We start from the raw sequence: 13,021 nt of genomic DNA on the forward strand, positions 1-13,021 counted from the left end.
CGTAGCCCTCGCTGGCAATTTGATCGGGCAAATTGGGATCTTTACTCACACCTCACTGCTTTTAGTGAGGTTCCTTCTTCATCCTCCATTGATGAGCTCCTACACCTCTTCTCGACGTCAATTTTTACCGCAGCTTCTCATTCTATACCCCAAACCTCAGGCAGGCATTCTCAGAAGTGCATGCCTTGGTGGTCTCCTGCTTGTGCTCGTGCAGTACGTTTGAAACGCGCTGCGTGGGGCAGGTACCGGTACAGTAGAACTGCTGAGAAACTTCTTGATTTTAAGCAGAAGCGTGTGATCACTCGCCGTGTCATCCGTGAAGCTAAACGCACTTGTTGGCGAGACTGTTTCCACCATCACCGCTGCTTCTTCTATGAGTGCAGTCTGGAAAAAAGTGAGGAAATTGAGTGGTAAATACTCTCCTGACCCAGCTCCTGTTCTATGGGTCGCTGGTGTTGATGTAGCAAACCCTCTCGACGTTGCCGTTGAACTTGGCACACATCTGGTCCGTATTTCCCGGGGGCTCCATCTATGCCCCTCGTTTCTTTCCTCAAAGTCTGCAAGAGAGTTAGTACCCTTGGACTTTTCTTCTCTCAGAGAAGAACAGTATAATGTGCCTTTTACACTTCAAGAACTAGAGGCAACGCTCTCAGCTTGCCGATCATCGGCAGCTGGGCCTGACGACATTCATATTCGTATGTTACAACATTTACATCGGTCAGCTCTTGTAGTCCTCTTACACCTCTTCAATCTTATTTGGGCACAAGGAGTTCTTCCCCAGCTGTGGAAATCTGCCATTGTTCTCCCTTTCTGCAAACCGGGTACTACAGGACATGATGCCTCCCACTATCGTCCCATCGCTCTTACTGCAGTTTGCAAAGTGATGGAACGTCTGGTAAATAGCCGTTTGATGTGGTATTTAGAGACACGCAACAGTCTCTCCGCTAGTCAACATAGCTTTCGTAAGGGTCGTTCTACCATAGACCCCTTACTACGTTTGGATTCGTATGTTCGTAATGCCTTTGCGAATAATCACTCAGTTATTGCCATATTTTTTGACCTTGAGAAGGCATATGACACAACTTGGAGGTATAATATTTCGGCCCAGGCCCATTCCTTAGGCCTCCGAGGCAATCTACCATCCTTCCTTAAGAACTTTTTAACTGACAGACATTTCCGTGTTCGAGTCAATAATGTTCTTTCCCCGGACTTTGTCCAAGCTGAAGGTGTCCCTCAGGGATGTGTTCTAAGCACAACACATCCCTCAGGGATGTGTTCTAAGCACAACACTTTTTCTCCTTTGCTATAAATGATTTGGCCTCTGTTCTTCCACCCAATATTTGGTCATCACTCTATGTTGATGACTTCGCTATTGCTTGTGCAGGCACTGACTGTCATCTCATTGCAGTTTCTCTCCAGCATGCGGTCGACCGTGTTTCCACTCGGGCCACCACGCATGGGTTTAAATTTTCAAGTACCAAAACTCGCCAAATTACTTTCACAAGACGCTTTGTCATCTCCGATCATCCTTTGTATCTCTATGGCTCCCGTATCCCCGAACGTGATACAGTCAGGTTTCTAGGCCTTCTCTTTGACCATAGGTTATCCTGGAAACCTCACATTACCTCTCTGAAGGCAACTTGTCACAGCCGGCTAAACCTTCTTAAAGCCCTTGCTCATCTTTCCTGGGGAGCTGATCGTCGAACTCTGCTTCGCCTACATTCAGCCCTCGTTTTATCGAAACTCGACTATGGTGACCAGATTTATTCCGCGGCCTCTCCTGCTACTCTCTCTAGCCTTAACTCTATCCATCACCAAGGATTACGTTTGTGCCTTGGTGCTTTTCGCTCTTCCCCTGTTGAGAGCCTCTATGCAGAAGCGAATGTTCCATCCTTGTCTGATCGCCGTGATGCCCATTGCCTTCGCTACTATATACGCTCTCACGATCTCCACAATCCTTCCATTTATAGAATGGTCACCGATATTAGTAGACATTCTTTATTCGTTCGCCGCCCCTGTTTGCTCCGTCCCTTTTCTCTTCGCCTACATTCACTCTTGTCTTCCCTTCAGTTACCCCCTTTATATGTTCATGTAGCATCTCACTTTTCCCTACCCCCCTGGGAAGTTCCAGCTGTTCGGGTCTGTTCTTTCTCACTCCCTTGCTCGAAAGCTCAACTGCCTACGGTGGCTTCCCGCTCTCTTTTTCTTGATCACTTCCACTCCCATTCTCATGCCACCTCTGTGTATACAGATGGATCTAAGTCTTCAGACGGCGTCGGATTCGCAGCAGTGTTTCCGGACAGCGTCGTGCGGGGGCATTTACTATCTTCGGCTAGCATTTTTACTGCTGAACTGTATGCCATTCTGGCAGCACTTATTCGTATCGCATCTATGCCTGTGTCATCATTTGTGAGAGTCTCAGACTCCCTTAGTGCTCTACAGGCTATACGAAAATTTGATACATCTCACCCCCTAGTTCTCCGTATCCAACTTTGGCTACGCCGTATCTCTACGAAGCATAAAGATATTATTTTTTGTTGGGTCCCTGGTCATGTCGAAGTACAGGGCAATGAACAGGCAGACACTGCTGCGCAGTCAGCAGTACATAACCTACCAATTTCCTATAGAGGTGTTCCATTTCTGGACTATTTTGCTGCAATAGCTACCCACCTTCACACCCGTTGGCAACAACGTTGGTCAACTCTGCTTGGTAACAAACTTCATTCTATTAAACCGAGCATAGGTTACTGGCCGTCTTCTTGTTATCAGTGCCATGGTTGGGAGACCTCTCTCTCCCGTCTTCGCATTGGCCACACTCGTCTTACTCACGGGTATCTCATGGAGAGGCACCCTGTACCTCTCTGTGAGCAGTGCCAAGTTCCAGTATCGATTAGCCACATTCTGTTAGACTGCCCTCTCTATCAACGAGCACGCAGAATTTACCTCCAACGCCGTCTTCGTTCTACTACTCTCTCTTTACCTTCCCTTCTTGCTGATGGACCCTCCTTTAATCCTGACTCTCTCATTGACTTCTTGACAACGACTGATTTGCTCCACAAACTCTGATGATACCTTACGCACTCCCCTCAGCCCTTTCTAGCTCAGTCTCTTGCTGCCCTTTACCCTTTCACCATCCACTGCTCCGCTTTTATCCGTAACCTATTACTCATCCACCTCCCTTTTGCCACCTGATGCCCTCGCTTCCTTCCTGCCCTGCAGCGCTGTATAGCCCTTGTGGCTTAGCGCTTCTTTTTGATTATAATAATAATAATAATATCCCACAAAGTCATGAAGATTTTTTATTATATTCACAGGGAAGTGTAGAAATAAGGATCATGCCATCCTGGAATATGGAGGGTAATCAGGGCTGATCCAAAAGGAAGAGATGTTCAAATTCCTTGTTTTGCTTTAATCTTAGAATAATCTTTTTCCAGTTTATCCTACATATTAACATTTTTATACAAGAGATCTTGTGCACACATATTTCAACACACAACTTTAATCAGGAGGTGTTCCATGACATGTTGAGTTATAGTTTCAACACTAATATCTAAATTTTTGAGTAAAGGATGAGTTTCGAAAAATAATCCACAATTTGGCTGTACCAGCATATCTTTATTGTTTGGGATCTTATTTCCTGGATTTTAAAAGTTTCCTGCAATTTTTAAAGACTTATCAAACCTTAGCAGTGAATCATTTTATGAGAGCATAAATCTTGCCTAAATACAATACTACTTCTGAATGTCTCCTGGGGTACTCTTGTGGTAATTGCATATTTCTGCTTCTACTTACCTGTGACATACCTGGAAAAAGTTTTGAAGATTCTCCTACTCTTGCAACTGGACTGATAGCAAACTTTTTAATCAACTGCCTGGTCAACTAGGCTGTTGGTGCTAGTGGTCCCCAGGCCTGCATAGCCATCACAACCTGGCTGATGTGACACATTATGCAGACAATGTGGTAGCTTACTATATTACGAAGTACCAATTATTCATTACTGCAGTGTCCACAAAAACAATAATTTCATCTATAATGTCACCAATAGGAGTTACACTTCAGTTCATCCTCAAAGTATTCATATCCATACTTTAACCCATCCATCCTCCAATTTAAACAGCATGTGTGGGAAAACCAATGCTGTAAGCAATGTCAATGTGTTCCACACTACCATATGTAAGCCACTCATTTATGTTACTGTACTTCTTTATTTTTTGGTTAACTTCAACTATAACCTAGAATAAGTTTTCATGCTATGTAAATTAGGAAAAAAATACATGAATTATAATGCTATATAAACGAGAGGTTACATATTTAAATTCAAGATTTTACTACTTATACATATATCACAGAAACTGTAAAACAAACTTCTGACTGGTAACTTTTATCAGAAAAGTCCAGAAATACAGCACTGTACTGTTACATAAGTACACAGGAAAGGAGGAACACTGCAGCAGGCCTGTTGGCCCATACTAGGTAAGTCCCTCACAATCCATCCCACTAAATTTGAAATTTATTGAAATGATTAACATATAAATTACTTACATTTATTTAGCACATTTAGTTGTTTTATTTCTCACATTCACTAGAGGGCATTCAATTTTTACAACAGGACTGTCCCAAATTAACATGATTTCAAATAGAATTTTTTTTTTTTTTTGCCTATGAATGCAACTACTGTACTTTAACCAAGTAAATTTTCTTACTACAGTAAATATTAAACAATCTAATACTAGAAAAATTACATATGTGGTTGTTGTACAGAGGAGCTTGTAATTGAACATTGATTTTACATGTAATGCAGTACTTTGCACTGAATTATCATAACTGCTGTATAGCCCTTGTGGCTTAGCGCTTCTTTTTGATTATAATAATATTATCATAACTTAAGTGCTAAACCTATAAGGGTCATATAGCACTTTGCGCTGAATACTGTATATGCAAATGAGTAATACAGCATCATATTTTATTAACTGGGGAAGTCCCATTTTGCTACATTAGGAAATTAGTGAACAAGCAGACTACCACTTTGTTGGTTTAAAAGACAATTATACTGAATAAGGAATATGTTAGGTTAATTCCTAGAAACTCCCAAATTATGTTGGGAGTTTTTTTTTTTTCTGTAGAATTAGCACATGCCAGTAAGCATAGCAAAAATATTGTTTGGTATATACAAAATACATTCCACATAATGTGTCCCCCAAACACACAATAGACAGTGTATTTCAGTTCCTTTAAGTGTGTTTTTTATTTACATTCTCAGCTGTCTCCCACCAAGGGTCACTCAAAACAACACACATTCACCATCATTTATTTAACCCTCTGACTGTCGCAGGCCCCTTTCTGAAACCGTCATTCTGTCGATAAATTTTTGAAAAAAAAAAAAAAAATTATTTTTTCTTATGAAATGATAGAGAATCTTTTCCCGATGGTAATGACACCAAAAGTTCGAAACTTGGTCGAAAACTCACGGAATTACACTCCCGCGAAGCTAGCGGTCTCGGCGACATATGCGTATCGGCGATTTTGCCAACTTTGAACCCTGTTTTCAGCCAATTCTGTTGTTCCAGTTGACCAAACTCATAGCTATTTCTTTAGAACTCCATTTTATATATCAGCTGAGTACAAGAAACTGCCCATTTACCAATTTGAACTACCCAATATAGTGGTCAGAAATTGGCAATTTGGCCAATTTCACGCAAATTAAAAAAGGTGCCAATTTCAAAATAGGGTCCAGAATAAACAAGGTAGACATTCTTGGCACTAAAATAACATATCCTCTGTTCATTAGTCACATCTCTAGGCCCCTCTTATATTATTATTGCTTTCTATTTTGATTTTTTATTCATACAAAAAAATACAAAATTTACTGTTATGCAGACTACTGCATTATTGTAAAAATGATATAAATAATATCAGTGCACTTGCGAAAGAATATTAGACTCCCCAGTTGACGTGTATTGGACGTGTGGTGTGATTTGTTTACTCCTGAACATTGGTAAAAATCGAACATTTCGGCTACTTTGAGCTCAGTTTCAAGGTCGTTTTCATCATCAAAGTAATGAAAATCATCTCTATTTCTGTAATATGTTTTCCATTTTATCACCTAAGACCATGAAAAGCGAATACATTGATAAATACTATACGAAAATACATCTCAAAGTCGGCATTTTAATCCAAAAAAACGATCAGCTTTTTTTTTCTCATTACGCACTGTGTGCTGCAGGATTTTTTTTATGTGGTGCACACTGACCACACAGACCCATTCTCTCACATGTGGGCCTACCAGCTTTCTCCCGCTTGATTTGAAGCCGCTAGAATTATTGAGTATATATACGTCAGAAACAGTGGCGCGTAAGACGTATTTATACAGCGTAATCAGTCAAAGGGTTAATAGCTATCTTGTCAGTCTTGTATGGCCATCAGAATTCAAAAGACCCTCAACAGCAACTATGCCCTATACAACAATTTTCTCATTTGGTTCAAAACTCTCTAAATCTTCACTTAACACTTCCCTAAATTAATCTCTCCTCTACACTCTTCTCACCATAACCACTTGCTATAAACCACTTCTCACATTTCATCTTCATCCTAATCCAAAAAATTCCTGACTTTGAACACTTATATCCCACTCTTTCTTTCCACAGTTTATCATTTAATATTACCACTATTGCTCCTTTAGTTCTTCTGGTTACACACAATTTAATCTCATTTACTCCTCCCAGTGAAAAATTCTTCCACCCCCTTTAAACTTTGTTGTGCTTTGTGCTAGGACATCCAGCTTAATTTCATTATATTAACCATTAATTCATAAAACATCTGAAAAATCTGCTGAAGATTTATGCATACTGATGTGTCTATTCATGAAGAGAGTATTTTTGACCAACAAAGTTGAAGAGCAGTGAAAAAATGGATTGTTACATGCATCTATATAAGGAAAATATATATATTTTTTTTTAACAAGTCAGCCGTCTCCCACCAAGGCAGGGTGAAAATATATTAAGTATAATTATCAATAAACACATTACATATAACACATTATCTAATGAACACAATGAACAAAATGAAAGTGGTGAGAAACTATTTACAATATTGGTAAAACTTAACTAAATATATGAGCAGAGTGAAATATGCAACACAGCATTTCCAAGTAGACAATGACAAAAATATTCTCAGGTATTTGATGAGACTACTGTTGATATCTATAAGACAGTGTTACTATCATAGAACAAGTATTGATATCTATTTGAGCTTACTATACAATAATATAAATAAAAATAAAGAATATGAAAGTAGCCCATAAAAAAATAGTTAATGTACTGCACCTATTTTAATGTAAGAGTATTAATAATGTACAAAAGTTTAGATGTAAAAAATATACATATATAAAATGGGAAACTACCATGAAAATCAGAATCCTGCATATTCCATAGCAGCAGTGTCCTGTCTGCTGTAAATTCACATAATGGAAGTAGAACTAGCAAGTACTAGTGGTACAGTACAGTTCTTCTAATTCCCTGCTACCAGAGCTCCAACTCCTTGGTCAAATTCTCTGAAAAAAAAAAAAAAAAAAATTAAATCAACTGTTCAGCATTGTTATTACAGCTAGGTTCCTTGACAATGGTGAGGGGCTCTTGATCTAGGGAATTGGATCTGTGCTCCAGTTCCTTGAATACCTTCCACATCCCCCCCACAGGTGCTGCATAATCCTACAGGTTTAGCGCTCCCCCTTGATCATAATAATAATAATTACAGCTAGGTATTTGTGGACTGAACCGAAATGAATATGACAGATTATTAAAGCCTCCTAAGACATTAGTATAAGGTTTATTTATGTATATTCAGAAGCATATCAATAAGCCATATGCTTATGACCATAAAGTAAGTACAAATCAACTGCAAGTACTAGAACAGTGTAGTATTTTCAATTCATGCTTTGACCCTTATGGGTTTGGTGCTTAGTGATGATTATAATAATACTGAAATTATAATTCATGCTTTGAGATTCACTGTTTACATTATGCAACAATAATAATACTGTAAATAACACTAAGTAAATGAAAAGAGAACTACTGTATAATTCTTATATGAGAAAGCTCTTACCTTGATGTGATCTGCTCTCCAGGGATATAGAATGGATTGCATACAACATTTGTATACATATTGTGTAGACGTCTGAACATCTGAAAGAGTACAGTCTATTTATATACATACATATATACAAGTATGGATCCGAATTTTTTGAATGGTGCAGCAAAATCTTTATTTAACAGATTTCAGATTGAACCCACCCACCCACATTTACAACCTCTCTCATAAACACCCATCTCTAATCCATTCACCTCTCATACCCCCTCAAGGGAGGTTCCTTGATGCTGGTGAGGGGCTCTTGATCTAGGGAATTGGATCTGTGCTCCAGTTCCCTGAATTGAGCCTGAATACCTTCCATCCCACCCCCAAGTGCTGTATAATCCTATGGGTTTAGCGCTCTCTCTATTACAACCCAGGAGTCCAAATGGCCTGTTATCCTGGGTGTAAAGGGAGCAAAATAAACACAGCAGAAAACTTTTGACTTCACCAATTTAGAACAGAAGTATGTACACTATATACACTATGTACAGCAATAGGTATTAGTGCACTCCACGGTAAGCAAGGCAGAATAGAAGCCACTAGAGAGCAGACCATGCTTCAACCAGCTCTAGAATGGAAATGACAAGGGCAGACAGGAGAGTGGTACCCACATAACCTCTGCGATTGCCAAAACCATCTTCTCATTGGCTAGAACCTGGGTACTGGTTGAACAACGGGGCCCCATCGTCAACCCTCAGTCACCTGGTTCGCTGGTTGGGGGAGATAGCCTGTAAATGAGGGTGTGTGTACATGCGCCGAATAAAGGTTATGTACTCTTTGCATGCCACACCCTCATGATTATAATAATCACCTCTCATATCCACTACCCACACACCCACTCATGCTCAATGAATCCCACCCTCATTTGCACTTTCTCTTATTCACTCCTATCCTGTATCATACCCACCCACCCTCATACTCACCCTCTCACATCCACCTGCCCTCTCTTACACCCATTCGCTCACCCATTCTTACTTTCTCCTCTCTCACGCCCTCCCTGTACTATTTATGGGTTATTGTTCTTTGTGTCCAGTAGTGTCCAGAACCAATGATCTTGAAAAATACATTTTGTAATTCAGAAACAATGGTATATCAGCAATAAATATACACCCCTTTTCTCCATTAATCCATTAATTCAAGATTTCACTGCACTGTATATATTTTATTGATCTAATTAGTCAAATGTTTATCGCAAGATTTTTCTAGGAATATTTTTGGATCTTTTATTATTTCTTAGCTGATTCATGAGACACTGTAACATTTAATCCAGTCAATACAACAACATTTTAGGAATACAAAAGTTAAATACCATTAAAAATCTATTTTTTTATGCAATATTTCATTATTTACACTATTATACACATGAAATTAAAATCACAATCAACCTTGACTACCCTATATCTTATCTTTAAAATTGCAATAACTTACCATTCTAATTTCATTGTCTCTTAGGGTTGTATTTGCTGCATCAGTAATGATGACAAACTTTATCCGTGTGTTGGTTGTGTATCCAAAGCTATGTAGCCAGTTAAGAATATACTGTGGTATATATTGTATGTGAAAGTTATGACATATTATACAAACTGTGCAGTAACCATTTTCTTACCTCTGTTGTTTGCCAATCGTAATACTAGTAAAAAGTTAGTTTTAATAATAAACAGCTTGCTTAATACAAATATGCTATCAAGCACAATTCGAGTGTGGTACAATATTTCAATTCTGAAAACAAAATAAAACAAATTCCCGTTTACTTTAGCAATTTTGGAAATCATACATGTTAACTGTACATACATTCAACACACTGTGACAAACATCTTCAGAAGACTAGTGTATGACTTTTCAATACCTACAACAGTAGATATAAATCTTCATTTTTAAAATTATGAATATACGTTTGCATTTGAAAAGGATACACTTTGTATTCTTCTGAAGCATAGAGCAGACCTAAGTAAAGTTCTCTGGTGTCACCAGGAGTTTTATTAACTGCAGCGACCTTCTCCTGTATAACATCTAATCCTGTATGTGCCAGGTAGTGAAGATGAAGTTCCTCTCGTCCACTGCCCACCCACACATAAAGCGGACTGTTCTGATGAACAATATAAATATAATAATTAAATGACAGAAACCGAAATGTAACTTAGGTTTAAAAATCACGATTGTCGTGCTGACACTTTATATATACATTATATCACACCACAAGAAAAATGCAAAACCTTTACTGTAACAGCTATTTTATATATATATATATATATTATATATATATATATATATATATATATATATATATATATATATATATATATATATATATATATATATATATATATATATATATATATATATATATATATATATATATCCAAATAATCACCTAGTTGAGAGACTTAAAAGATATGAGAAACATACTTCCTTGCCTATGACAGCTACACACACGGCCATTGTTATTGTTGTTGGGGTATTAAGGGCCACCACAACTTACACCATATTCAACCTTTCTTCCAAATTTCTGGGAAGGAAAAAGTTTAAGTTTATTTAAAGCTCAGGTACACATAAATACAATTGTCACACATAATATAAATTACCTAGGATAACCCAAAAAAGAGTCCCGCCTGAAGATGGGCCGGAATTAAGAAGGGAAGAGGCGCTCCCTTTGAAAAGAGTTTCAAGGACCACAATAGAAATGTCACTTTTTTGGGGTTATCCTAGGTAATTTACATATATGCCGCTATGTATGATAATTTATGTAGCTATATGTATGTATACCCTAATAAACTTACTTATCTTTACATAAGCAACATATTTTTACCGGACTACCGGGAAGAATGTGCGTGCGCGCGCACTCGAGTGGGTGTATGACCCACAAATAACCCGCACATAAAAGAGAGAAGCTTACTACAACGTTTCGGTCCGACTTGGACCATTGACAAAGTCAATGTGACAATGTGTGACTTTGTCAATGGTCCAAGTCGGACCGAAACGTCGTCGTAAGCGTCTCTCTTTTATGTTCGGGTTATTTGTGTATTGTTCCAGTCACGGTATTGTGCCTTTTTTGTTATTTGTGTATGACCCACTTAATATTTGTATTTATAACTCATTACAATTGTGACCGGGTGTGGACGTATCAGTGGTTCATTACTTTGTAATTTGTTCATGACTTTAACCATGTATAGGAGTGAGGCTGATTCATTACCTTTGTAACTTGCCATGATTGTGACCAGATCTACCTGGAGTTCATTACCTTTGTAACTAGTTCAGCTATCATAACTTTGGAGTCCAGTCCCTGGACACATTATGTACCTTTGTAATCTTTTGACTACCGCCCACAGGATGGGTATGGGGTGCAAAATAAAGATATTAAACTAACTACCGGGAAGAAGAGCTCAATAAAACGTAAGCTTCTGAGGCCCTTAACAACTCAACACCAACAACTACAGAAACGGCGTTAGTAAGTAAGTAAGTAAGTAAGTTTATTCAGGTATACACAAATACAGTTACATAGAATTATCATACATAGCAGCATATGTGTAGAGAACCTAGGATAACCCAAAAAAGTCAGACAGAGTGACTTATTTCCATTGGGGTCCTTTTACCTTATTATTATAATATAAAGGTTATAATATTTTCTTATTATTCTACAATGAAGATAACATCTTATTATCATACTAAAAAGACTATCTACTACACCAAGGTCATTAAGACTATCTACAATACGAGGGTCATTACTAGGAATAAGGTAAAAATTTACACGTATGTTAGCTAAAAAATAGAAAATCATTCCCCTCCCTTTCTGTAGCTACATTCATCAGACACCTTTTGGCACTCTTCTTGAACTGGTTCATGCTATGACTGGCTTTGACATGTGCGGGCAGTCTGTTCCATTCCTTTATTGCTGTACAATAAAAGGTGTTTGAAGCCTGTCCAATGACTGTGGGTACTACAAAGTTGTGCTCTCCCCCCCCTAGTACTATGATTGCTTTGGTTCCCAACCTTGACAAAATTGACAGCAAGATATTCTGGACATTGTTTGTGAGCAATTTTATAAACATGATTTAGCTTCAGTTGTTTTACTCTGTCTTCAACATTCAGCATATCCAACTGCTGTAATTCATCCTGGCCTACATGTTCTCTTGGTCCCAGCCCCAGGATGAATCTTACGATTTTGTTCTGGGTGATTTGCAGTCTATCTTTCAGTTTTTTTGTCAAGGCAGAGTACCATGAAGAGCAAGCGTAATCCATATGGCATTGTATAAGGGCTAGACATAGGGTCCCGCGAGCCTCAGTAGGTAGACACTGTGCTTGTCTATACAGGAACTTCAGTCTGGCATTCGCTTTCTTTACTACACTGTTCCCTATCAATTCTCCTGACATGCATGGGTCAAAGGGGATTCCCAAATATTTTACTGATGAAACCAAAGTGATGGGCTCCCCATTACATTGAACATTAAAATTATTTACCCTTCTCAGTTTATGTTTCGTGCCAAAGAGAATGGCTTCAGTTTTCCGTAGGTGTAATGATAGTTTGTTGTCTACTAACCATTTGCTGCAGGACTCCAGTTCCAGTGTTAAAACATTAGCAATATCTTGTGGGTCTTTACCTGACACTAACAGAGCACTGTCATCTGCATACAGTAGGAGTTTGCACTTGACACTGATAGGCATATCATTGACATAACATAAGAATAATAAGGGACCCAGAATACTACCTTGGGGAACTCCACATGTTATCGGCAGGGGTTCTGATTCTGTTTTGTTGATTTTGACTATTTGTCTCCTGTTGCTAAGGTAGGAATTTTGACTATTTGTCTCCTACCCGACTACGCACCGGAATTGGAGTACAGGACTTCTGTGTCAGCTTTTGTTGAATGTCGATGTCTTGTTCTCGCCTGAGCATCAG

At 38.5% G+C, this 13,021-nt stretch overlaps 1 protein-coding gene across 1 annotated transcript; it reads right to left on the bottom strand.

Annotated features, from left to right (window-relative positions):
* Positions 1-3,594: 3,594 nt before the first annotated feature.
* LOC128693690 (trafficking protein particle complex subunit 2-like protein) lies at positions 3,595-10,587 on the bottom strand. The gene is made up of 5 exons (XM_053783481.2): positions 10,534-10,587; positions 10,041-10,213; positions 9,556-9,643; positions 8,101-8,180; positions 3,595-7,549 (listed from the first exon to the last, which is right to left on the bottom strand). Exons 1-5 carry the CDS (start codon positions 10,564-10,566, stop codon positions 7,507-7,509), a joined length of 417 nt encoding a protein of 138 aa, XP_053639456.1. The 5' UTR covers positions 10,567-10,587; the 3' UTR covers positions 3,595-7,506.
* Between the last annotated feature and the right edge of the window lie 2,434 nt (positions 10,588-13,021).

Source organism: Cherax quadricarinatus, chromosome 34 (assembly GCF_038502225.1).
Source record: "Cherax quadricarinatus isolate ZL_2023a chromosome 34, ASM3850222v1, whole genome shotgun sequence".
Taxonomy (NCBI): domain Eukaryota; kingdom Metazoa; phylum Arthropoda; class Malacostraca; order Decapoda; family Parastacidae; genus Cherax; species Cherax quadricarinatus.

What these genes read in the sequence shown, in the direction of transcription:
- LOC128693690 (XM_053783481.2), bottom strand. Translation starts at nt 10,566, where the DNA reads ATGGCCGTGTGTGTAGCTGTCATAGGCAAGGAA. An exon ending in GAGACAATGAAATTAGAATG is followed by an intron (nt 8,181 to 9,555) that starts GTAAGTTATTGC and finishes GTACTCTTTCAG; the next exon opens with ATGTTCAGACGTCTACACAA. An exon ending in GGAGAGCAGATCACATCAAG is followed by an intron (nt 7,550 to 8,100) that starts GTAAGAGCTTTC and finishes TTTTTTTTTCAG; the next exon opens with AGAATTTGACCAAGGAGTTG.